A 27,887-nucleotide genomic window follows, 5' to 3' on the forward strand; every position below is an offset into this window, starting at 1 on the left:
CCCTCCCCCCGCTTCTTGGCAGATTTTAAATATCCAAGTCCTGCCAATCTCCAGAGACAAGATGCTGCCTACTATTATCTTGGTAAAAACGTACCATGTGTGCCCCTCTGAAGTCGGTTTCACCCTTTTACATCCTGACTCCAGGACTTGGCACCACCGGCTGCCACCCCCCCATATAATGACAGAGACCTTATTGGTCATTCAGGAACTCTTACTGAAGAGGGGACTGGCAGACAGTCCTGAAAGGAAGCCTCTGGGTATACAGGAAGCCTCTGGGTATACAGGGAACCTCTGGGTATACAGGAAGCCTCTGGGTATACAGGGAACCTCTGGGTATACAGGGAACCTCTGGGTATACAGGGAACCTCTGGGTATACAGGAAGCCTCTGGGTATACAGGGAACCTCTGGGTATACAGGGAACCTAGCTTCAGAGAGACGCACACAGGAGGACTTTCTAGCTCAGCAAGGTTACAACCAAGAGAAAGGAAGGCGGTCATATATACAAAGCACACAGAGACCGCTGCCCGTCAGCCTCACCAACCGGTGAATGGACTCACCTGTTCCTCCAAGCCTTTGACCCGCTGGCGGTGTGCCCTCTCCCTGGCATCCAGAGTGCGCTCGGCCTGGATCTGAGCGTTCCTCAGCCTCTCGATCTCCATCTGCAGCTCTTGGCGGTGCCGGGCCGCCGTCTCCATCAGAGTTTGAGAATGCGTCTGCTCCATGTCTGCGATCTGAGCCTGGGGAGGAAGGAGAGGCGATTATCGGGGTGTCCACAAAGGAAGAACGAGTCCCGCTAGTCTAGAAGAGGAGGATGGCGATGAGCTAAGAGGAGGATGAAGAGGCTGGGAGACAACGCTGTAAGTAGAAGACTATTGATCTGTGTAGAGAGAATCTCTAGTATGAGGCTGAATGAGTGGATGTTCTAGAGCGGCATGCAGGGAGAAGGAAGAGCAGTGAAGGGGGGGGGGGGGTACTGCAGGTTGTGCCAAAAAATACAACTATGACCTGGGGGAGCAGATGGAAGGCTGGGGGTGCTGACAGAAAAATAGCAGAAGAAGGCAGAATGAGAATAGTGATGGGGATAATTAGTAGCCATTGGGGTTCACATCACAGACCGGGGGTGGGGGGGAAAGAGGGGGATCAGACTGTTGTGATACGGGGGCACAGGAAAGACTGTGGTGGGCAGGAATTCATTAGAGGGGCTGACAGTTGGAATCCACAGCTAGTAAGAAATTGAGACATAAGAAATCATATGGTGAGAGTTAATGTGACAGTAATGGAGGAATGAGCAGTAATAATGGGGCGTTGAGGAGACATCAATGGGTTGAGAAATGATGGAGAACCAGTAATAGTAAAGACATTCAGAAGACACAGATGATGGGACAGTGATGTAGGATCAGTAGACACAGTTGGGGTACAGGGGATGGTGATGGGGGATCAGTAGACACAGTTGGGGTACAGGGGATGGTGATGGAGGATCAGTAGACACAGTCGGGGTACAGGGGATGGTGATGGGGGATCAGTAGACACAGTTGTTGTACAGGGGATGGTGATGTAGGATCAGTAGACACAGTCGGGGTACAGGGGATGGTGATGTAGGATCAGTAGACACAGTCGGGGTACAGGGGATGGTGATGCAGGATCAGTAGACACAGTCGGGGTACAGGGGATGGTGATGCAGGATCAGTAGACACAGTTGGGGTACAGGGGATGGTGATGGGGGATCAGTAGACACAGTTGGGGTACAGGGGATGGTGATGCAGGATCAGTAGACACAGTTGGGGTACAGGGGATGGTGATGTAGGATCAGTAGACACAGTTGGGGTACAGGGGATGGTGATGTAGGATCAGTAGACACAGTCGGGGTACAGGGGATGGTGATGTAGGATCAGTAGACACAGTTGTTGTGCAGGGGATGGTGATGTAGGATCAGTAGACACAGTTGGGATACAGGGGATGGTGATGGAGGATCAGTAGACACCGTTGGGATACAGGGGATGGTGATGTAGGATCAGTAGACACAATCGGGGTACAGGGGATGGTGATGTAGGATCAGTAGACAGTTGGGGTACAGGGGATGGTGATGTAGGATCAGTAGACAGTTGGGGTACAGGGGATGGTGATGTAGGATCAGTAGACAGTTGGGGTACAGGGGATGGTGATGTAGGATCAGTAGACAGTCGGGGTACAGGGGATGGTGATGGAGGATCAGTAGACACAGTTGGGGTACAGGGGATGGTGATGGAGGATCAGTAGACACCGTTGGGATACAGGGGATGGTGATGTAGGATCAGTAGACACAGTTGGGGTACAGGGGGTGGTGATGGAGGATCAGTAGACACAGTTGGGGTACAGGGGATGGTGATGTAGGATCAGTAGACACAATCGGGGTACAGGGGATGGTGATGCAGGATCAGTAGACACAGTTGGGGTACAGGGGATGGTGATGTAGGATCAGTAGACACAATCGGGGTACAGGGGATGGTGATGTAGGATCAGTAGACACAGTTGGGGTACAGGGGATGGTGATGTAGGATCAGTAGACACAGTTGTTGTGCAGGGGATGGTGATGTAGGATCAGTAGACACAGTTGGGGTACAGGGGGTGGTGATGGAGGATCAGTAGACACAGTTGGGGTACAGGGGATGGTGATGTAGGATCAGTAGACACAATCGGGGTACAGGGGATGGTGATGTAGGATCAGTAGACACAGTCGGGGTACAGGGGATGGCGATGGAGGATCAGTAGACACAGTTGGGGTACAGGGGATGGTGATGTAGGATCAGTAGACACAATCGGGGTACAGGGGATGGTGATGTAGGATCAGTAGACACAATCGGGGTACAGGGGATGGTGATGTAGGATCAGTAGACACAATCGGGGTACAGGGGGTGGTGATGGAGGATCAGTAGACACAGTTGGGGTACAGGGGATGGTGATGTAGGATCAGTAGACACAATCGGGGTACAGGGGATGGTGATGTAGGATCAGTAGACACAGTCGGGGTACAGGGGATGGCGATGGAGGATCAGTAGACACAGTTGGGGTACAGGGGATGGTGATGTAGGATCAGTAGACACAGTCGGGGTACAGGGGATGGTGATGTAGGATCAGTAGACACAGTCGGGGTACAGGGGATGGTGATGCAGGATCAGTAGACACAGTCGGGGTACAGGGGATGGTGATGCAGGATCAGTAGACACAGTTGGGGTACAGGGGATGGTGATGGAGGATCAGTAGACACAGTTGGGGTACAGGGGATGGTGATGCAGGATCAGTAGACACAGTTGGGGTACAGGGGATGGTGATGCAGGATCAGTAGACACAGTTGGGGTACAGGGTGACAGTGATGGAGGATCAGTAGTAATGATGTTCGATAAACACAATTGAGGTGTGATGGGGTGAGGTGGGGTGAGGTGGGGTGAGGTGGGGTGAGGTGGTTGGGGTTGAGCGGCAGGTGATATTAGATCAGTAGTGGTATTATTGACATTCTGTAGACACATTAGGACTCAGATGGTACATGGGACAGTGATGGAGGGTTAACAGTATTAATGACATTTGGTAGACATAGTTGGGGTTGGAGAATGGAGAAGGGGGGGGGGGATCACTAATTCAGAAGCTGGGGTACACTGGCAGGGCACTCCTAGGCACCGAGTCTCCTATAACATTACTGGGCCACACTCACCAGACTGAACGTGATCTTGCGCCTAACCCTGTTTAACTGCATCTTCATGGGATAGCGGGGAAGGGGAGAAAGAATGGCATGAACCAACCAATAGGAAGACAGATCTCAGTCGCAGCCCCCCCGTCATTCTATCACTTAGACCCCTTTCACACTGGGGCATTTTTCAGGCGCTTTTGCATTACAAGAAGCGCTTGAAAGAAGCCTCATCTAAAGTCCCAATGTGAAAGCCCAAGTGCTTTTAGACCCCTTTCACACCACACCGCCCATTGCGTCAGCGGTAAAACTCCGCTATTTTTATCTGCGTTTTACCGCCGGATTTGCGGCGCATTTCGGCCGCTAGCGGGGCGCTTTTACCCCCCCGCTAGCGGCCGAGAAAGGGTTAAAACCGCCGGCAATACGCCGCAATAGCGGTATTACAGCGCTCCCCCATTGATTTCAATGAGGAGCAGCGGTGGAGGAGAGGTAAACACACCACTCCTTCACCGCTCCAAAGAAGCTGCTGGCAGGACTTTCCCTGACGTCCTGCCAGCGCACCGCTCCAGTGTGAAAGCCCTCGGGGCCTTCACACTACAGACAATGGTGCAGCTTCTTTAGGGCGGATTGCAGGCGCTATTTCTAACGCTATAGCGCCTGAAAAACGCCCTCGGTGTGAAAGGGGTCTAAGAGCCCTTTCACAATGTCAGCGCCCGAAAAACGCAGCTTAAACTAGCAGCGCTTTACCAGCGTTTTTTTTCCGAGCGTTATTGGGGCACTTTTAACCCCTGCTAGTGGCCAAATAAAGGGTTAAAAGCGCCCACAAAACGCTGCTGCCAGTAGTGCTTTTCAGGCGCTTCCCATTGATTTCAATGGGAAGGGGCGCTTTAGGAGCCGTGTATTCACCGCTCCAAAAGCGCTGCAAAGAAGCTGCTTGCAGGACTTTTTTTTGACGCCCCGCCAGCGCAGCGCCTCGGTGTGAAAGCACTCGGGCTTTTACATTGGGATTGCAGTTGCGGCTTCTTTCAGGCGCTTTACAGGCGCTTTTTTTTAATGCTAAAACGCCTGAAAAACACTCCAGTGTGAAAGCACTCGGGGCTTTACATTGGGATTGCAGTTGTAGCTTCTTTCAGGCGCTTTTTTTAAACGCTAAAGCGCCCGAAAAACGCCCCAGTGTGAAAGGGGTCTTACACAGGGGTTAAGGTGGTGACCTCAGAGGTCTCTCTAGGACTCGGCTCTTCTCTCACCTCTAGTAGATGGACTTGTCTCTGTGCATCCGCCAACTCCTGTTCCACGGTGGTCAGCGAGCGATCCAAGCGACCCTTCTCTGCAGACAGCCGCAGCGAGTCCTCGGCCGTCTTTAGCTTCTCACGCTCCACCTATTGAAGGATAAACATTTCAATGTCCCCCCCCAATAGTTTATTATTGTTATAGGCGCCCTATGCCCCCCCCCCCCCACCTCAATCCTCCGAGGCCACTGGACAGACGCACCTCTCTAATCTTGTCCCCCCCCCCCCTCACCTTGTCCAGTGTCTTCTTCAAGGCATTCTTGTCTTTCTCCATTCTCAGAGACGAGCGTTCCATCTCTCGCTTCTCTGCCTCCAACTGAACCAGCGTGCGTTGCAGCCCACCGAGGCGCTCTTGTAGCACCTCCCTCTCCTCCTGCAGCTTCTGGAGGTTTCGCAGCGAGGCGCCTTCGCTCTCCTGGCGCTGTCGCAGGATCTGGTGAGTGAGAGAGACGTTGGGTGAGGCCCTCATACAGGATTTCACATCTCTAAGAATGTCTTGCTTAAAAGAGGAGAATCGCATCAGATTATCCCAAACTGATTGGCTAGCTGATGACCAACACAATTGATCCTTCAGACACTTTTCCAAAACGACGGCCACCTACCTCCTGCATTTGTCGCACTTGCCCCTCCAGCTCCATCCGTTGAAGTTCTCCCTCGGACACCTCATCCCGCAGCTCCTGAATTTGCTCGAGAAGCCCCGCGTTCTGCTTCTTGCCGTCGGACACAGCGACCCGCGCGGCTTCCAGACGTTCCTGTATGAGGAACCGCCAATGAAAGTTTTAGAAGTCTTTACCATTGGAAATGACACTGAAATTCATACACCTGGTGATAGAAGTGTCCCGAGGTGGAGAAGGAACAAAAGAGCTCCTCAGAGGATATGCTGGTATTCTCCATCATGGAAGATTCTCCCTCCCTCCCCAATGTACTAAACACCCCCGTTATGAGAAGTCGCGTTCCTCCGCACTGACCTGCAGGATGCGCCTCTCGTGCTCGCTGGAGGTCAGCAGCTTCTGCAGTTGTCCGATCTTCTCATGGGAGGAGCTAGAGGTGGAATTACATTCAGAGAGGGAGCTGGACAGACTCTGGATCTTCTCCTTTAAGGAGGACTCGCTCTCCTGAACCTTCCCCAGAGTCGCATTCAGACGGTCCACACAGAGCTGCAGGGTACTCACTTTCCCCTCGCTGTCCGCCAACTAGAGACGCAACAAAAATGGTTAGACGTGGATGCAGGAGATGTCAGATCATACAATCATTTTCTGCCTGTCATGCGTTGGCAGCTGGTGCGCAACATTTTTGGGGGGGCGCAAACAAACTGAAAAATACTGGACCCCCCCCCCCCCATCAATTGCAGCCTCACTGTGCCCATCAAATCAAATGCAGCCACTGTGCCCAAACGCAGTCACGTGTGCCCATCATACACAGCCACTTGCCCATCATATGCAGGCCACTTGTTCCCATGAAATGCGGGGCCAAATGCATCCATTGTGCCCATCAAATGCAGCCACTTGTGCCCATCATACGCAGCCACTTGTGCCCATCAAATGCAGGCCACTTGTTCCCATGAAATGCAGGGCCCAAATGCATCCATTGTGCCCATCAAACACAGTCACTTGTGCCCATCATATGCAGGCCACTTGTTCCCATGAAATGCAGGGCCCAAATGCATCCATTGTGCCCATCAAACGCAGCCACTTGTGCCCATCATATGCAGGCCACTTGTTCCCATGAAATGCAGGGCCCAAATGCATCCATTGTGCCCATCAAACGCAGCCACTTGTGCCCATCATATGCAGGCCACTTGTTCCCATGAAATGCAGGGCCCAAATGCATCCATTGTGCCCATCAAACACAGTCACTTGTGCCCTTCAAACGCAGCCACTTGTGCCCATCAAACGCAGCCACTTGTGCCCATCATACGCAGCCACTTGCCCATCAAATGCAGGCCACTTGTGCCCATCAAATGCAGCCCCTATGTCCTTCAAACACTGCCAGCAAGATGATATGGAACTTACAGGTGCATAAAAAATTCCTCCATTTCCACAACGCAGTAACTGTGGGCACACGGGCACCACTCCCCCCCCCCCCAATCCGAGTGGGCACCTTCTCCAGGCGCCCGCTGTCATGGTTTGAAAATAACATAGCTGTGTGGGGCTCTGCCCACCTGAACATATCATTCATGCATTCACAGTGCTCTGTGAATGTGAAACTACAATAACCGTCAGCCTTTGCGGATGCGGTTCCCAAAGTGTACTTATGAGTTACTGAACCTTGAGTTCCCCGTTTAAATCGGTTGCATCTTGTTGTGCGATTTTATAGGTCCAAACCCCATGACAAGTTGTGCCCTCTTGTCGGCAATGGAACTGTTCAAATCGGTGCGATGCCGAATTTTGCGGTGCTGCAACCAATTAGAAAAATAAGTTCCTGCGATATTTTTGGCCATTTCAGGTGCGACTTGCATGGACATCTCTGCATGAAGTCGCACAGATGTCAGCCAAGTCGCATCTAAAGTCGCACAAAGTTTCAAAGTCGGATTTGGTGGGGGGGAGGGGGGGGGGCTGAAAGCAATAAGTCAGATGTCGGTAGTTGTGTCACTCAAAGAAGGTAAAGAGTTCTGTCGATATAAGTAGGAAAATCTTCTCCAAGCAGAGAAGGCGTCCATCACCCCTACGGACACTAGCAAAAAAAAAAAAAAAAAAAAGTGGAGTCTCATGGAGTGGGCGGGGTCATATAATACACTAGGCGGTGGACCCAGCAAAGATTATAATGGTGTCCAATCACCTGAAAGTAGCGTCACATAAGCCATGGTCTATGAATCAATGCCCAAGTCATGGACTGTATGATAAAGATAAAAGTTTTCTTACGTACATGAAAATTGGGGCCAAAAATGACTACCGTATATACTCGAGTATAAGCCGAGATTTTCAGCCTCTTTTTTGAGGCTGAAAGTGCCCCCTCGGCTTATACTCGAGTCGCCGCTGTCTGACTGCTCGATCAGCGTATCGAGCAGACAGACGGCGGACATTAATTTTCAAAAGCCGCGCCTCCTTCTCCGCCTCCGCCTGTGATAGGCGGAACACTGAATTTCCCAGCAGTCAGTGTTCCGCCTATCACGGACATCCGCTCATTCTCATACTACGGACGAGTATGAGAGGATGTCTGTGATAGGCGGAACACAGGCTGCTGGGAAATTGAGTGTTCCGCCTATCACAGGCGGAGGCGGAATTTTGAATTGTAGAATGGCCGCCGAGAAGAGCGGCGATCCATCGGCACGGGACGGAGGAGGCACGGCACGGCACGGGACGGAGGAGACACGGGACGGAGGAGGCACGGCACGGGGGAGGCACGGCACGGGACGGAGGAGGCTCGGGACGACGGCGGCTCGGGACGGAGGCTTGGGACACAGGTAGGCTGGACACACACACAAGGCTGCACGGACACACACACACACACACACACACACACACACACACACAGGGATGGATGGATGGATGGATGGATACACACACACACACACACACAGGGATGGATGGATGGATGGATGGATACACACACACACACACACACACACAGGGATGGATGGATGGATACACACACACACACACACACACACACACAGGGATGGATGGATGGATGGATACACACACAGGGATGGATGGATGGATGGACACACACACAGGGATGGATGGACGGACACACACACAGGGATGGACGGACACACAGGGATGGACAGCCATGTCTCACCCTCTGCTTATACACGAGTCAATAAGTTTTCCAGTTTTTTGGGGGTAAATTGGGGGCCTCGGCTTATACTCGGGTCGGCCTATACTCGAGTATATACGGTATATCAAGCTTCTGATGTAACCTCCCCCTGGTGTTCAGAAGCAGCACTACACCGATTTAAAACAAGCTCTTGATTGGGCCTAAGATGTGTGTCTGACATGAAAAAGAGTTGCAGATCTCCATATATTACAGCCGGTGTCTACATTTTCCTTGCCATTAGTATGTAGCACAGTTACCAATGATGAGGGAGGGGCCCCTGGTATATATATATATATATATATATATATATATATATATAGATAGATACACTTGGCGGGGCCCCTGGTTATACAGAGGGCCCCCCCCCCCCCCCCTGTCTGCACTCACCTGTCTCTGTAGTTTTTCTACCCGCTGCTGCAGTTCCTGTATTTCGACCTCTCGGTCACCCAGCACCAGCTTCACCCTCTGCAGCTCCCCCTCCAGGCCGCGGCGGGAAACCTCCAGTTTGGTGTTGCGGTTCTCGGCGGCGTCCAGCACTTCTTTCAGACGCCGCTTGTCACCGTCCAGCTTGGCCTCATTGGCTTTTATTTTATTGAGTTTTTCCTGAGGGGGAGAAGAAAGGCTCAGGGGACGGAACAGACTTCTATCGTGACAGGTACTCTTTTTATGTATGCCCAAGGTTCTACATACCGCGTTTCCCCTAAAAATAAGCCCTACCCCGAAAGTAAGACCTAGCCTGATTTCCGGGGGGAGGGCTGAAATATAAGCCCTAGTAAAGTCCATGTAAAAATATTTCATTGCACTCCTGTATTTTTGTCCGCTCTTTAAAATTTCAATAAACTTCATGTTAAAAATATATATATATATATATATATAATCCACTTTGTAAAAATATTCTATAATGTCCACTGTGTCTCCTTTTGTAACTTTATTGCCGAAAATACCTTATTTACAGCGCCGCTGAGCGCTCATATGACCCGCCAGAGATCTTCTCTACTCCCGGCTGACGTCAGCGACCCCTCCCTCTGCAGTGCTCGGGGCGGGGCTGACATCAACAAGCATCTCGGCCCCTCCCTCTGCAGAGCTCAGAGTGGGGCTGAAGTCAACAGGCATCTCTGCCCCTCCCACTGCAGAGCTCGGAGTGGGGCTGAGGTCAACAGGCATCTCGGCCCCTCCCTCTGCAGTGCTCGGGGCGGGGCTGAGGTCAACATGCATCTCGGCCCCTCCCTCTACAGTGCTCAGAGCGGGGCTGAAGTCAACAGGCATCTCGGCCCCTCCCTCTGCAGAGCTCAGAGTGGGGCTGAGGTCAACAGGCATCTCGGCCCCTCCCTCTGCAGTGCTCGGAGTGGGGCTGAGGTCAACAGGCATCTCGGCCCCTCCCTCTGCAGTGCTCGGAGTGGGGCTGAGGTCAACAGGCATCTCGGCCCCTCCCTCTGCAGTGCTCGGGCGGGGCTGACGTCAACAGGCATCTCGGCCCCTCCCTCTGCAGTGCTCGGAGCGGGGCTGAGGTCAACAGGCATCTCGGCCCCTCCCTCTGCAGTGCTCAGGGTGGGGCTGACGTCAACATGCATCTCGGCCCCTCCTTCTGCAGTGCTCGTGGCGGGGCTGACATCAACAGGCATCTCGTCCCCTCCCTCTGCAGTGCTAAGAGCAGGGCTGAGGTCAACAGGCATCTCGGCCCCTCCCTCTGCAGTGCTCGGGCGGGGCTGACGTCAACAGGCATCTCGGCCCCTCCCTCTACATTGCTCGGGGCTGACATCAACAGGCATCTTGGCCCCTCCCTCTGCAGTACTCAGGCGGGGTGGGGCTGAGGTCAACAGGCATCTCAGCCCCTCCCTCTGCAGTGCTCGGGGGCAGGGCTGACGTCAACAGGCATCTCAGCCCCTCCCTCTGCAGTGCTCGGGGGCAGGGCTGACGTCAACAGGCATCTCAGCCCCTCCCTCTGCAGTGCTCGGGGCGGGGCTGAGGTCAACAGGCATCTCGGCCCCTCCCTCTGCCGTGCTCTAAGTGGGGAATAAGAGTGTTTCGGCGGATCACGTGAGCGCCCAGCGGCGCTGGAAATAAAGGCATCTTCAACAATAAAGTTACAAAAAGCAGACTCACTGGACATTATATATTATTTTTACAAAACGGATTACATATTTTTGTCTATTTTTGGGATAAAAGCTGTCATAATGATGACTCCTGAGCTGTGAGGGGGGGAGAGAAGACCGGAGACATAGATAAGACATCACCCCCGAAAGTAAGCCCTAGTGTGTTTTTTGACCCGGTCTTTTTTTTCGGGGAAACGCGGTATCTGGCGCATTGTGTCCAGTTACACTGTCTGGGTATATCGGCCAATCCCACCCTTCTCAGCCTACCTCCATCCCCCCCCCCCCCCCCACCTGACATACCTGGGCCGCCCTGTGCTCATTCTCTGCTGTTTGCAGGCTGCGCTCCAAGCTGGCTGCTTTCTCAAGGGCCAACCTGCGCTCCCGCTCAGTGCGTCTCAGTGTCTCCTCCTGCAGGATGAGTGTGGTCTGCACATTGCTGAGCTTGCAGTCCACACCACGCTTACCTGGATACCAAGAGAACAGATACATAAGCCTGTTAGCGCTCCAACAAAAGAGCCCCCCTAAGTCTATCTACACCCCCCCAGAGAGCTGCTCACCCTCCTCCATCTCCGACAGCACTTTCTGCAGCTGCTGAACTCGTGTAGTCGCCCCGTCTCGCTCAGCCTCAATCTCCACCAGCTGCCGGGACGCCGTTCCCAGCTGAGTACGCAGGTCATCCTATGGAATGAATCAATGTGTATAGAGAGAGGTGAGTATATAGTATATAGCATGCATCTCCCCAAACGGGACAGTTGAGTCTGGTAAGGAGTGTAATTACCCCCTGTGATCTATCCTGGGCACACAATCTGAAGTAAGTAGTCCTTACACTGTGCCCCACCCTTGCCCCCCCCGCTCACCCTCTCTCTCTGAGTGTCCCGGAGTTCCTGCAGGAAGTCTTTTAGGGCGGTGCGGATGACCTCGGGGTCGATATCGGCCGACAGTTGCTCTCCCCGTGTAGGAGAGGCGGAGCGCTCCGGGGTGCGGCTGCGCTCCGGGCTGCCTGTACGGGGGATGGGGCTGCCCCGTCCATCAGTAGTAGTTGTGTAGGTATTGTCAAATCCTGAGTGAAGAGAAGACAAGAATGAAAAGACCTACCTGTGCCAGGCCTTCATGTACTGACTCTCTGTGATGCCCACTTACCCTTTAGTGGGGAGAACACTCTGCGGGGTGAGCTACTGCGCCCCCTAACGGCCGGACTGGGCGTGCGCCCTGCTCGGCCAATCCCAAGAGTTCTCCTCAGAGCGGAGTGCAGGCTGCTGAGTTTGTATTCCGTCTCCCTCTTCTGTCCTTCCAGGCGTGCCAGCTCCGCCTCCAGCCCGTGGACCCGCCCCTCGCTGGCGCTCAGCTTCAGGCTCAGCTGAGCCACTTCCTCCTGCGATGCCGCGACTTTAATCTCCAGATTTCGGGTGTTGTCCATTAGTTTCTTCTCGTTGCCCCGAGCCTCCTCCAAGCTGCCCTGGAGTTCCTTTTCCCGCAGGCAAAAGTCACTCTCCACCTCAGTGAGCTTCCTCTGCAGGGCGCCGAGCTGTGGATGATCAAAGGAAGTGATGTCAGTGGCGGGATTAGGAGTTCCTGTCCAGCATATTCCTTTCCACTCCCACTTCCATATCCCCTCCCACGTCCACTTCCACCATATCCCCTTCCACATCCACTCCCACTTCCACCATATCCCCTTCCACATTCACTCCCACTTCCATATCCATATCCCCTTCCACATCCACTCCCACTTCCACCATATCCCCTTCCACATCCACTCCCACTTCCATATCCATATCCCCTTCCACATTCACTCCCACTTCCACCATATCCCCTTCCACATCCACTCCCACTTCCACCGTATCCCATTCCACTCCCACTTCCATATCCCCTCCCACGTCCACTTCCACCATATCCCCTTCCACATCCACTCCCACTTCCATATCCCCTTCCACATTCACTCCCACTTCCACCGTATCCCATTCCACTCCCACTTCCATATCCCCTCCCACGTCCACTTCCACCATATCCCCTTCCACATCCACTCCCACTTCCACCATATCCCCTTCCACATCCACTCCCACTTCCATATTCATATCCCCTTCCACATTCACTCCCACTTCCACCGTATCCCATTCCACATCCACACCCACTTCCACCATATCCCCCTCCCACATCCACTCCCACTATATCCCCCTCCCTCGTCCACTCCCACTTCTTCCACATCCACTCCCACCATATCCCTTCCCAATGTCCACTTCCACCATATCCCCTTCCGCATCCACTTCCACCGTATCCCATTCCACATCCACTCCCATATCCCCTCCCACGTCCACTCCCACTTCCACCATATCCCATTCCACTTCCACCGTATCCCATTCCACATCCACTCCCACCATATCCCCCTCCCACGTCCACTCCCACTATATCCCCCTCCCACGTCCACTCTCAATTCCACCATATCCCCCTCCCACTCCCACTTCCACCGTATCCCATTCTACATCCACTCCCACTTCCACCATATCCCCCTCCCACGTCCACTCCTACTATATCCCCCTCCCTCGTCCACTCCCACTTCCACCATATCCCCTTCCACATCCACTCCCACCATATCCCCTTCCAACGTCCACTTCCACCATATCCACTTCCAACATATCCCCTTCCACGTCCACTTACACCGTATCCCATTCTACGTCTACTCCCACTTCTGCTGTATCCCCTTCCATGTCAACTCCCACTTCCAACATATCCCCTTCCACACCAACCACTTCCACCATATCCCCTTCCAGTTGCACTTAGACCATATCTATCCCCTTCCACGTCCACTCCCACTTCCACCATATCCCCTTCCACTCACACTTTCACCATATCCCCTTCCACTCACACTTCCACCATATCCCCTTCCACTAACACTTCCACCATATCCTCTTCCACACCCACGTCCAACATATCCCCTTCCATGTCCACTTCTACCATATCCCCTTCCACTCACACTTCCACCGTATCCCTTTGCACTTACACCATATCTATCCCCTTCCATGTCCACTCACACTTCCACCATATCCCCTTCCATGTCCCTGTCCCAATGGATCCCCTTCCACATCCACTCCCACTTCCCCTTCCACTTCTACTTCCACCATATCCCCTTCCACATCCACTCCCACAGTATCTCCTTTCACTCATACTTCCACGTCCCACTTCCGCCGTATCCTCTTCCACACCCACATCCAACATATCCCCTTCCATGTCGACTTCTACCGTATCCCCTTCCAATCACACTTACACCATATCCACTTCCCACTCCCACTGTATCCCCTTCCACTCTTACTCCCACCATATCCCCTTCCACGTCCGCTCCCACATCCACTCCCACTTCTGCCGCACCCTCTTCCACGTCCATTCACACTTGCCTCCTTCCTGGTGGCTTCCCGGGCACTTTCCGTCTCCACCAGCTTTTGCTTCAAGGAGAAATTGTCTTTGCGCAGATCTTCCTCTCGCTGCTCGCACATAGAAAGGCGCGCCTGCACCTCCGCCAAGTCTCGGCTGCGCTTTGTGCTCTCGTCATCCAGAACCTTCAGCTGTGAAGCGGTAGAGAGATTACAGAGGCTGCGGGTGATATGCGAGGCCCGACATACACGTAACAACCAATTTCTAAACGTGAAAGTAAAAAAATCCTAAAACCTCAGTTATAGGGTCATAAAGAAATAAATAAAAAATAAATCACACCGCACAATCGCACGTCCATTAAATTCCATTAAATATGACATTTCCAGAGCATCCGACCAACTGGAAATTCTGAGTGCATATGATGAAAAACATTGTGCATTTAAAAAAATGATAACTTGAAATCTCACTAACAATCGTGGTCACTCTAAAGATATTGAGGGGAACCGACCACTTTAAAACCAGTTGAAGACCGGGCGTTTTCTGGCACTTTTTGTTTACATGTGAAAATCGTTTTTTTTTTGCTAGAAAATTAGAACCCCCAAACATTCTATATTTATGTTTTTAAAGCATAGGCTCTAGAGAATAAAATTGGTGGGTTTTCGACATTTTTTATGTCACACGATATTTGCGCAGTGACTTTTGCAAAAAAAAAAAAAAAAAAACACATAACCCAATTTTTGTTTTGTAGAATATATATGGTGATGTCACGCAGAGTAAATAGATACCAAACATGTCACGCTTTAAAATTTGCGCACACGCCCGCAACAAAGCCCCATATATTTTACTATCCATAGGCAATATTTTAGAAGCCTTTACAGGTTACCACTTTAGATGTACAGAGGAGGTGCTCGAATTGCTGCCCATGATCTGACGTTCGTGGCGATACCTCGCATGTGTGGGACGATCGTGGTTTGCATGCGTTCTGGACAGCAATTATTTAAAAAAAAAAATTATTTATATATTAGATTTTGATGCTTTCATTTTTTATTTATTTTTTGATCACTTTTATTGCCGTCACAAGGAATGTAAAGTTCCCTTGTGACAGTAATAGGCAGTGACAGGTATTCTTATGGGTGGGATCGTCTAGAAGACTCCAAATCCCTCCTTTGCACTTGAAAGCATTTAAAAACACCAAGATCGGCGTTTTTGAATACTTTCTATTTTTTTTTTTTTTTTAACGTCTGGCATTTTTAAGACATCGGTAATCCGGAAGTGATGTCATGACATTGTTTCCCGGTGACTACGTCCGAGACTCGATCAAAGCCCATCCTGGCTTTCTTCGGGTCTCCGGCCAGCCGGCGGATGTGCTGGCTGGTCGCTCGGGTCTCCCGGGGGGGACGGATGAGGCCTGGTTAGCGGCGGAAGGCGGTGGGATAATAGCCAAGAGGCTCCTTAGCCGCATTGATTGTTATCACTAAAAAGCCGATCGTCGGCTCTAAAGATCGGTACCGGGGTGATGCCCGCAGCTTCATATCACTCCACTACAACCACTTGGGGGGCACTCCCATGACGTACCGGTAGGTGACTGGGCACCAAGTGGTTAACAAAGAGTTGTGCAAGCACAATGCCTGCATGACTCTTCTAAGCTCAGAACATGGAGCAGCATCAGTGGTGAAAGTGGTGCAGCATCAAGCACAGCACAGAGAACAGAGAGAGCTGCAGCTGCAAGCTACAATCTCACCTCCATCCCCATCCCCCGCTCAGCCCAGAGTGGGGGGGGGGGTGTTTTAAAGGACAAGTTCACCCTGTTTGTGATCCCCTGTTCTGACAGCGGGTGGGTAATCTTCTCCCCCCGCTTGCTGTCACAATTTAAAAAGCTGCTGCGTCATTCATTTACAGAGCTCTGTGAATGTGAAAACTACAAGTACAGAAAGCCTTTGCAGCTGTCGGCTTGTAGTTCTCAATGAACTACCAGGGCATTGCAGAGCACTCTAGGTAGTTCATGAAGTTTTCCTGTCAGTATGTAACTGCCTACTAGTACCTCGAGTACATTGGGCCCGTGATCTTATGATAGCGGGTGCAATGCTTTGCAGGCCCATAGAAAAAAAGAAACATTTTACCTACAAAAAGATACGCATATATTATTGTTTTTTTTTTTATTTAAATTTTTATTTTATTTTTTACTTTCTTACTTACACTTTAACCCTGTGCAATTTATGCTCATGTAGTGTGATCACTGCACGGGCAGAGGCAGGGATGTCAATGGCGCACGGAGCCTGGCTCGGGATGGAGACCGCACGAGTGCCCCCCATAGCAAGCCGCTTGCTATGGGGGCACTCAGAAGGGGGGGGAGCCAAGAGCACTGGCAGGGGACCCCAGAAGAGGAAGTTTGGGGGCGCTCTCTGCAATACTGCACAGAGCAGGTAAGTATGACATGGTTTTTTTTTATTTAAAAAAATAAAAATGTTACCTTTACAATCACTTTTATAATATAGGAAGTAGGTATGTTTTAGCAGGACCTGGTGAGACTTCTCCTTACATCTGTCAGATCTTAGCTGGTTTCCTGTCCGTGGACAAATTATATAGCATAACCCATGATATTGAATGGTAGGTGATCCACAGGGCCACACAGTAGGCCCCCAAAGGGCTGCATGTGGCCCTTGGGCCGAAGGTTGGACAGCTCGGGTATAGTAGGTGTTCCACGAGGCAGTACAGGAACAGATGGAACGTGGCGATGACTTTGGTGGCCATTGCCCTGGTTGGGAAGTCTCACTCCAAGTCTCGGGCTGCTAATTTATTCCTGGACTCACAATGACATCTTTCATTTCACACGTGGCGCACCCAGAGGCACGAAAACCCTCACCTGCCGCCGCAGATCCTGCAGTTCTCTCCGCGCCTCCAGGCGTGACCTCTCCACCTCTCGCAGGTTGCTGCGCAGATCGGTGGCCTCCTTCTCTGTGGCGCCTCTGGCCTCCTCCAGCACAGACAGCCTCTGCTCCTTCTCTTCGTTGGCCCGTTTCAGACTGTTGGTGCGACACAAGCAGCATTAGTCAGCGCCGCCAAGTTTGATAGATCAACCCCACCTAGTGCTGTGTTGTTTGGGGAGATTTACCCCCCCCCCCCCTCTATTTTAATATAATGCTCCTGGTGACCATCGTCACTGGTAGTGAAAATTATAAGACATCCAAAATTTTATGGTGGGGGGGGGGGGAGGGGGGAAAGTCTTCCAATGAGGACACCTCCTGGTCTGGTGACAATGGTCTTCAGAGTTTTTTTTTCCTCTCACTTCCTGTTGCGTCTCTTGGAGAGGAAGTAAAAGGAAAAACCTGACAGGGGTTCTCTCCCTACCCTACTCCATCTAAAACCTTAGCCACTTCAATACCGGGCACTGTCCCCCCCCCCCCCCCCCCCCTTCCTGCCCAGGACAATTTTCAGCTTTCAGTCCTGTCACACTTTGAATGACAATTGCTCAGTCATGCTACACTGTACACATAGGACATTTTTATTTGTTTTTTTCACATAAATAGAGCTTTCTTTTGGTGGAATTGAATCACCCCTGGGTTTTTTTTTATTTTTTTTATTTGTTTTACTAAATAAAGGAAAAAATATCAAATTTAAAAAAAATACTTTTTTTTTTCCTTTTGCTTATAAAATTTTGCAAAAAGATACATTTTCTTCATAAATTTAGGCCAAAATGTATTTATTCTACATTTTTTGTGTGAAAAAAACCTAAATCAGTGTATATTATTTATTCTGTAGAAAGTTATAGAGTCCACACACTATGGGATCAATATCTGATAATCTATCAATCCCGATGTACTGACGGCCAAATCTCATTTCTTGAGGCCCTAAAATGGCAGGACAGTACAAATAACCCCCCCCCCCCCGCCCCAAATGACCCCTGTTTGGAAAGCAGACAGTCCAAGGTATTCAGTAAAATGCATGGCGGGCTTTTTGAAGTTGTAACATTTTTGTCACAATTGTTTGAAAAATAAAGACTTTATTTTTTATTTTTATTTAAATAGTTTTATTTTTACAAACTGGCACCAGTGCAGTACAGCCTCATAATATAACTGGTGTGGCAGAGGGATCAGGGATGCGGACTGGTGACAGTATGTAAGAGAAAAATGATTATCGGCTGAACTACATGGAATGGACTTGTGTCTTATTTTTCAACCAAACTATGTAACTATGTAAAAAAAAGTAATAATTTTTTACCCAATTTTTTCAAATATTTTTTTCTTTTTTTTCTTTTCTATTTTACACACTGTGACCAGAGCAATACAGTATCACCACAGTAACTCTTTACTACTCTGGGGGATGAGATCAGGATTAGTTTTTTATTTTTATTTTTTTACACACTATGATTGCTTATAGCAGTGAATTTCACTGTTATAAGCAAACATTTTTATTGAATGAAATAGATTCATTCACTGTGTATTGTTGTGATTAGCTGTGATAAGCCACAGCTAATCACATGGTACAAATGGGCTGTGATAGGCCACAGCTAACCACATGGTACAGATGGGCTGTGATAGGCCACAGCTAATCACATGGTACAGATGGGCTGTGATTGGCCACAGCTAATCACATGGTACAAATGGGCTGTGATTGGCCACAGCTAATCACAAGGTACAAATGGGCTGTGATTGGCCATGGCAAACCACCTGGTACACATGGGCTGTGATAGGCCACAGCTAATCACATGGTACACATGGGCTGTGATAGGCCACAGCTAATCACATGGTACAGATGGGCTGTGATTGGCCATGGCAAACCACCTGGTACAGATGGGCTTTGATAGGCCACAGCTAATCACATGGTGCAGATGGGCTGTGATTGGCCACAGCTAAACACATGTTACAGATGGGCTGTGATTGGCCATGGCTAACCACCTGGTACAGATGTGCTATGATTGGCCACAGCTAAACACATGTTACAGATGGGCTGTGGTCCTGTCTGTCCCAAGTGATCAATGTGAATAGAGATCAACACAATAGTACACCATGAATTGCATGAATGAAAGCCATTAATTATTTACAATTGTCATGTGATCTGCTGTGATTGGTCATAGTGATCACATGGTACCAGCAGCAGGCCTAGAACACTGATCTGTCATTCGCTGTGTCCGGTGGACACAGCGGGTGACAGATCGCGTCGGAGCACATCATGTCACGCCCGCATGAGGTGCTTTCCGGAGAGGATATCCTACGAGGTACCAAGAACTATACGGCTCGCACTCGGGTGTCATTTTACAATGGTCTGGACAGGAAGCAGTTAACAAAAGTGGGTAATATAACGCAATGTTACATGACATACCTAATGCGTTCGCTCTCCGCCCGGCGTACCGCTCCCCGCAGCTCCTCATTGGATCTCTGCACCGCCTCCTTCTCTTTGGACTCATCACTGAGAGACCTGCGCAGGTCCTGGGCCTCCTTTTTATGTCCCTCCGCCGCCTCGTGACTCTCACGCACCCGCCGGTGCGCCTCGATCAGCTCCCGCCGCACGGCGTCCCGGCCGTCTTCTACTACACAGAGCTGAGTCTTCAGTTCATCCACCTGAGAGAGAGAACACAGAAAGCGATCAGTCCTGGTCAGACCGCAACGAATTGTGATTGGTTTGTACGAGTTACAAACTTGCAGAGATTCCTGAAAATTGGAAAGTGATGGAATCATAAAGGAGAGACGCCGTCAGGTGGGTTCTATATGGAAGAACTCCGACCTCTCTATAGACAGACTGAACTACCCTTACCTCACGCAGCGCCGCCTCCCGCTGTTTCCCCGTCTCTCGGATTTGCTCGTTGAGTCTCTTCAGCTCTCTATCAAGAGATGTCAGCGATTCCTCGTACTTCTCCTGCAGACTCTTCACCTCGGAGCTCAGATTAATGATGGTGCTCTGTACATAAAACAAATGACGGATAGCTAAAGATCAATAAATCTGCGAGAGAAAACTGTTATTTCAATATGACAATCAGACATAAGACTTTGTCAAAGAGCCAACACATTTCGGGGGGGAGGGAGGCCGCCCCATTCACCAGGGCTTGAAGATGATAAACATTATATAGTGGACTAGACGGAACATAAAGTAGGAGTATTTTAGCCAAGTGCAGAGCTTTCTAGCAGCTGGTTTGTGCAAAAAACAGCGGCAGACAAGCTCTGCACTTAACTGCTTGGCAAAAAATTTCCCCATCTTCAAGCCCTGATGAGGGGTTTGGTCTCTGTGGTACTACTCTTCCATTTGCCTCCAGTATTTCTTTAGATGACACAAAGATCTACCAATAGTACAATGGCCAAACACAATGAACTTGGATGTGGCCCGATCACATGGTGCACTGGTCCAATCACATGCTGCCGGGCCTGACCACATGGTCCATTGGCTTGATCACTCGGTGCACCGGCCTGATCACTCGGTGCACCGGCCTGATCACTCGGTGCACCGGCCTGATCACTCGGTGCACCGGCCTGATCACTCGGTGCACCGGCCTGATCACTCGGTGCACCGGCCTGATCACTCGGTGCACCGGCCTGATCACTCGGTGCACCGGCATGATCACTCGGTGCACCGGCCTGATCACTCGGTGCACCGGCATGATCACTCGGTGCACCGGCATGATCACTCGGTGCACCGGCATGATCACTCGGTGCACTGGCCCGATCACTCGGTGCACTGGCATGATCACTCGGTGCACTGGCCCGATCACTCGGTGCACTGGCATGATCACTCGGTGCACTGGCATGATCACTCGGTGCACTGGCTTGGGCACATGGTGCATTGGCCGATCACTCGGTACATTTACATGATCACTCGGTGCACTGGCATGATCACTCGGTGCACTGGCCTGATCACTCGGTGCACTGGCATGATCACTCGGTGCACTGGCATGATCACTCGGTGCACTGGCATGATCACTCGGTGCACTGGCATGGGCACATGGTGCATTGGCCTGATCACTCGGTACACTGACCTGATCACTTGGTGCACTGGCTTGGGCACATGGTGCATTGGCCTGATCACTCGGTACACTGACCTGATCACTCATTGCATTGGCCTGATCACACGGTACATTGGCCTGATCACACGGTGCACTGGCATGATCACTCGGTGCACTGGCCTGATCACTCGGTACATTGGCCTGATCACTCGGTGCACAGACCTGATCACTCAGTGCACTGGCCTGATCACTCGGTACATTGGCCTGATCACTCGGTGCACGGACCTGATCACTCGGTGCACGGACCTGATCACTCGGTGCACAGACCTGATCACTCGGTGCACGGACCTGATCACTCGGTACATTGGCCTGATCACTCGGTACATTGGCCTGATCACTCGGTGCACGGACCTGATCACTCGGTGCACAGACCTGATCACTCGGTACATTGGCCTGATCACTCGGTGCACGGACCTGATCACTCGGTGCACAGACCTGATCACTCGGTACATTGGCCTGATCACTCGGTACATTGGCCTGATCACTCGGTACATTGGCCTGATCACTCGGTGCACGGACCTGATCACTCGGTGCACAGACCTGATCACTCGGTGCACAGACCTGATCACTCGGTGCACGGACCTGATCACTCGGTACATTGGCCTGATCACTCGGTACATTGGCCTGATCACTCGGTGCACGGACCTGATCACTCGGTGCACAGACCTGATCACTCGGTACATTGGCCTGATCACTCGGTGCACGGACCTGATCACTCGGTGCACAGACCTGATCACTCGGTACATTGGCCTGATCACTCGGTACATTGGCCTGATCACTCGGTGCACGGACCTGATCACTCGGTGCACGGACCTGATCACTCGGTGCACGGACCTGATCACTCGGTGCACGGACCTGATCACTCGGTGCACGGACCTGATCACTCGGTGCACGGACCTGATCACTCGGTGCACGGACCTGATCACTCGGTGCACGGACCTGATCACTCGGTGCACAGGCCTGATCACTCGGTACATTGGCCTGATCACTCGGTACATTGGCCTGATCACTCGGTGCACGGACCTGATCACTCGGTGCACAGACCTGATCACTCGGTACATTGGCCTGATCACATCCAGCTCAGCTAGGCACTAAATATTATGTAGGTGCTGTATAAGCGAGGAGGGTGGTATAAATGGATGATATGCCATGTGATGGTAGTGAGCGCACACTGTGAGCACACATTATGGAAGCCTCACCCGGTCCTGCTCCTGCCTGCTCTGGTGATCCCGTTTCTGGCGCTCCATCTCCAGGCTGAGTGCGGTCAGCGTGTGCTGCGTGTTGTTCAGCTTCTCGCTCAGAGAGGCCTTTTCTGACTCCTTCAGGGACAGAGCCTGTGGAAGAGAGGGGGGAGACACAAATTACACCAACAAATCCTCCAATCAGGGAACACAGAAGGCTACATGGAAGGAAGTGGGTTCTCTCTTTACTTACATTAAAGCTGTAGTTTAACCTGATTATCATCATCATCATCATCAACAACATGCTAATGACATATTTAAATAAAACCTATTTTCATTAGGTAACTTTTACATGCAATCATATCATCACCGGGTCTCTGTGCTTCTCTATGCAATTCAGACAGATCATGGCTGGTGGGAGGAGCCGGCAGGGTGCCGTACATTGCATCCTGAAAACATCCCAGCCCCCGGCCTTGTGGGCGGGCTCTAGAGGGGAGTTACACAAATGTCACAATGCCTTGATGTCAGTCTGGAGGCAGGCTGTATGTACATGAAGACCTCCATAGGTATTGCCCTACATGTGACGCTGAGCCTCCAGGAGTGAAAGAACTGAAATCCAAAAAATGAATGGGGCGGGCCAAGGATGGTCAGGCTGGGGAGGAAAGTGCTAGATGATGCTGGACGTGGTGGTCCTGGCCCTGCTCACCTGCTGCTTCTCATTCTCGGCCTGTAAGAGGCTGTCATCGCGCTCCTGCTGCAGAGTGGCGATCTCATCGCTCATCTCCTCGCGTTCCATCTCATATTTGGCCAGTAGCTCTTCCCTCTCCTGCGTCAGGCGGTGGAACATCTGCTCTTTATCCGATTCCAGCTCCAGACGCTGCGCTTCCTGCAACACATCAAATGTCACACATCCTGCCAAGGAGTATCAGGCTGGCCATGTGTGTCCTGCACAACACACTGGCAACCTGTGAAGTCCCAGCATGCACCACTCCACCCATCCTCCAATCACACAGGACACTACAAGTCCCAGCATGCACCACTCCACCCATCCTCCAATCACACAGGACACTACAAGTCCCAGCATGCACCACTCCATCCATCCTCCAATCACACAGGACACTACAAGTCCCAGCATGCACCACTCCACCCATCCTCAGATCACACAGGGCACTACAAGTCCCAGCATGCACCACTCCACCCATCCTCAGATCACACAGGACACTACAAGTCCCAGCATGCACCACTCCATCCATCCTCCGATCACACAGGACACTACAAGTCCCAGCATGCACCACTCCACCCATCCTCAGATCACACAGGGCACTACAAGTCCCAGCATGCACCACTCCACCCATCCTCCGATCACACAGGACACTACAAGTCCCAGCATGCACCACTCCATCCATCCTCCAATCACACAGGACACTACAAGTCCCAGCATGCACCACTCCACCCATCCTCCAATCACACAGGACACTACAAGTCCCAGCATGCACCACTCCATCCATCCTCCAATCACACAGGACACTACAAGTCCCAGCATGCACCACTCCACCCATCCTCAGATCACACAGGGCACTACAAGTCCCAGCATGCACCACTCCACCCATCCTCCGATCACACAGGACACTACAAGTCCCAGCATGCACCACTCCATCCATCCTCCAATCACACAGGACACTACAAGTCCCAGCATGCACCACTCCACCCATCCTCCAATCACACAGGACACTACAAGTCCCAGCATGCACCACTCCATCCATCCTCCAATCACACAGGACACTACAAGTCCCAGTATGCACCACTCCACCCATCCTCCAATCACACAGGACACTACAAGTCCCAGCATGCACCACTCCACCCATCCTCCGATCACACAGGACACTACAAGTCCCAGCATGCACCACTCCACCCATCCTCCAATCACACAGGACACTACAAGTCCCAGCATGCACCACTCCACCCATCCTCCAATCACACAGGACACTACAAGTCCCAGCATGCACCACTCCACCCATCCTCCGATCACACAGGACACTACAAGTCCCAGCATGCACCACTCCACCAATCCTCAGGTCACACAGGACACTACAAGTCCCAGCATGCACCACTCCACCCATCCTCCAATCACACAGGACACTACAAGTCCCAGCATGCACCACTCCACCCATCCTCCAATCACACAGGACACTACAAGTCCCAGCATGCACCACTCCACCCATCCTCCAATCACACAGGACACTACAAGTCCCAGCATGCACCACTCCACCCATCCTCCGATCACACAGGACACTACAAGTCCCAGCATGCACCACTCCACCCATCCTCCGATCACACAGGACACTACAAGTCCCAGCATGTACCACTTCACCCATCCTCCAATCACACAGGACACTACAAGTCCCAGCATGCACCACTCCATCCATCCTCCAATCACACAGGACACTACAAGTCCCAGTATGCACCACTCCACCCATCCTCCAATCACACAGGACACTACAAGTCCCAGCATGCACCACTCCACCCATCCTCCGATCACACAGGACACTACAAGTCCCAGCATGCACCACTCCACCCATCCTCCAATCACACAGGACACTACAAGTCCCAGCATGCACCACTCCACCCATCCTCCAATCACACAGGACACTACAAGTCCCAGCATGCACCACTCCACCCATCCTCCGATCACACAGGACACTACAAGTCCCAGCATGCACCACTCCACCAATCCTCAGGTCACACAGGACACTACAAGTCCCAGCATGCACCACTCCACCCATCCTCCAATCACACAGGACACTACAAGTCCCAGCATGCACCACTCCACCCATCCTCCAATCACACAGGACACTACAAGTCCCAGCATGCACCACTCCATCCATCCTCCAATCACACAGGACACTACAAGTCCCAGCATGCACCACTCCACCCATCCTCCAATCACACAGGACACTACAAGTCCCAGCATGCACCACTCCACCCATCCTCCGATCACACAGGACACTACAAGTCCCAGCATGCACCACTCCACCCATCCTCCGATCACACAGGACACTACAAGTCCCAGCATGTACCACTTCACCCATCCTCCAATCACACAGGACACTACAAGTCCCAGTATGCACCACTCCACCCATCCTCCAAACACACAGGACACTACAAGTCCCAGCATGCACCACTCCACCCATCCTCCGTTTACACTACGATCAATAAATGTCATGACACTACAAGCCCCAGCATGCACCACTCCACCCATCCTCCAATCACACAGGACACTACAAGTCCCAGCATGCACCACTCCACCCATCCTCCAATCACACAGGACACTACAAGTCCCAGCATGCACCACTCCATCCATCCTCCAATCACACAGGACACTACAAGTCCCAGTATGCACCACTCCACCCATCCTCCAATCACACAGGACACTACAAGTCCCAGCATGCACCACTCCACCCATCCTCCGATCACACAGGACACTACAAGTCCCAGCATGCACCACTCCACCCATCCTCCAATCACACAGGACACTACAAGTCCCAGCATGCACCACTCCACCCATCCTCCAATCACACAGGACACTACAAGTCCCAGCATGCACCACTCCACCCATCCTCCGATCACACAGGACACTACAAGTCCCAGCATGCACCACTCCACCAATCCTCAGGTCACACAGGACACTACAAGTCCCAGCATGCACCACTCCACCCATCCTCCAATCACACAGGACACTACAAGTCCCAGCATGCACCACTCCACCCATCCTCCAATCACACAGGACACTACAAGTCCCAGCATGCACCACTCCATCCATCCTCCAATCACACAGGACACTACAAGTCCCAGCATGCACCACTCCACCCATCCTCCAATCACACAGGACACTACAAGTCCCAGCATGCACCACTCCACCCATCCTCCGATCACACAGGACACTACAAGTCCCAGCATGCACCACTCCACCCATCCTCCGATCACACAGGACACTACAAGTCCCAGCATGTACCACTTCACCCATCCTCCAATCACACAGGACACTACAAGTCCCAGTATGCACCACTCCACCCATCCTCCGATCACACAGGACACTACAAGTCCCAGCATGCACCACTCCACCCATCCTCCGATCACACAGGACACTACAAGTCCCAGCATGCACCACTCCACCCATCCTCCGATCACACAGGACACTACAAGTCCCAGCATGCACCACTCCACCCATCCTCCGATCACACAGGACACTACAAGTCCCAGCATGCACCACTCCACCCATCCTCCGATCACACAGGACACTACAAGTCCCAGCATGTACCACTTCACCCATCCTCCAATCACACAGGACACTACAAGTCCCAGTATGCACCACTCCACCCATCCTCCGAACACACAGGACACTACAAGTCCCAGCATGCACCACTCCACCCATCCTCCGTTTACACTACGATCAATAAATGTCATGACACTACAAGCCCCAGCATGCACCACTCCACCCATCCTCCAATCACACAGGACACTACAAGTCCCAGCATGCACCACTCCACCCATCCTCCAATCACACAGGACACTACAAGTCCCAGCATGCACCACTCCACCCATCCTCCGATCACACAGGACACTACAAGTCCCAGCATGCACCACTCCACCAATCCTCAGGTCACACAGGACACTACAAGTCCCAGCATGCACCACTCCACCCATCCTCCAATCACACAGGACACTACAAGTCCCAGCATGCACCACTCCACCCATCCTCCAATCACACAGGACACTACAAGTCCCAGCATGCACCACTCCATCCATCCTCCAATCACACAGGACACTACAAGTCCCAGCATGCACCACTCCACCCATCCTCCAATCACACAGGACACTACAAGTCCCAGCATGCACCACTCCACCCATCCTCCGATCACACAGGACACTACAAGTCCCAGCATGCACCACTCCACCCATCCTCCAATCACACAGGACACTACAAGTCCCAGCATGCACCACTCCACCCATCCTCCAATCACACAGGACACTACAAGTCCCAGCATGCACCACTCCACCCATCCTCCGATCACACAGGACACTACAAGTCCCAGCATGCACCACTCCACCAATCCTCAGGTCACACAGGACACTACAAGTCCCAGCATGCACCACTCCACCCATCCTCCAATCACACAGGACACTACAAGTCCCAGCATGCACCACTCCACCCATCCTCCAATCACACAGGACACTACAAGTCCCAGCATGCACCACTCCATCCATCCTCCAATCACACAGGACACTACAAGTCCCAGCATGCACCACTCCACCCATCCTCCAATCACACAGGACACTACAAGTCCCAGCATGCACCACTCCACCCATCCTCCGATCACACAGGACACTACAAGTCCCAGCATGCACCACTCCACCCATCCTCCGATCACACAGGACACTACAAGTCCCAGCATGTACCACTTCACCCATCCTCCAATCACACAGGACACTACAAGTCCCAGTATGCACCACTCCACCCATCCTCCGAACACACAGGACACTACAAGTCCCAG

The 27,887-nt window shown here is 51.8% G+C and overlaps 1 protein-coding gene across 2 annotated transcripts in view; it reads right to left on the reverse strand.

Annotated features, from left to right (window-relative positions):
- CROCC (ciliary rootlet coiled-coil, rootletin) overlaps positions 1–27,887 on the reverse strand; it is an 80,724-nt gene that overhangs the window by 1,463 nt on the left and 51,374 nt on the right. For both annotated transcript variants that reach the window (XM_077456288.1, XM_077456289.1), the window contains 16 exons: positions 23,042–23,221; positions 22,354–22,488; positions 19,915–20,058; positions 19,483–19,721; positions 17,027–17,186; positions 14,187–14,354; positions 11,941–12,325; positions 11,658–11,860; positions 11,358–11,478; positions 11,101–11,264; positions 9,095–9,310; positions 5,917–6,141; positions 5,551–5,700; positions 5,181–5,381; positions 4,907–5,038; positions 559–738 (listed from right to left, as the gene is read on the reverse strand). In XM_077456288.1, the coding sequence (XP_077312414.1) occupies positions 559–738; positions 4,907–5,038; positions 5,181–5,381; positions 5,551–5,700; positions 5,917–6,141; positions 9,095–9,310; positions 11,101–11,264; positions 11,358–11,478; positions 11,658–11,860; positions 11,941–12,325; positions 14,187–14,354; positions 17,027–17,186; positions 19,483–19,721; positions 19,915–20,058; positions 22,354–22,488; positions 23,042–23,221 (3,003 nt within the window). The remainder of the gene's footprint in view (positions 1–558; positions 739–4,906; positions 5,039–5,180; positions 5,382–5,550; positions 5,701–5,916; positions 6,142–9,094; positions 9,311–11,100; positions 11,265–11,357; positions 11,479–11,657; positions 11,861–11,940; positions 12,326–14,186; positions 14,355–17,026; positions 17,187–19,482; positions 19,722–19,914; positions 20,059–22,353; positions 22,489–23,041; positions 23,222–27,887) is intronic.

This window comes from Lithobates pipiens, unplaced genomic scaffold, assembly GCF_037356315.1.
Source record: "Lithobates pipiens isolate NorthernLeopardFrog02 unplaced genomic scaffold, aLitPip1_a1.2 Scaffold_27, whole genome shotgun sequence".
Classification (NCBI taxonomy): Eukaryota; Metazoa; Chordata; class Amphibia; order Anura; family Ranidae; genus Lithobates; species Lithobates pipiens.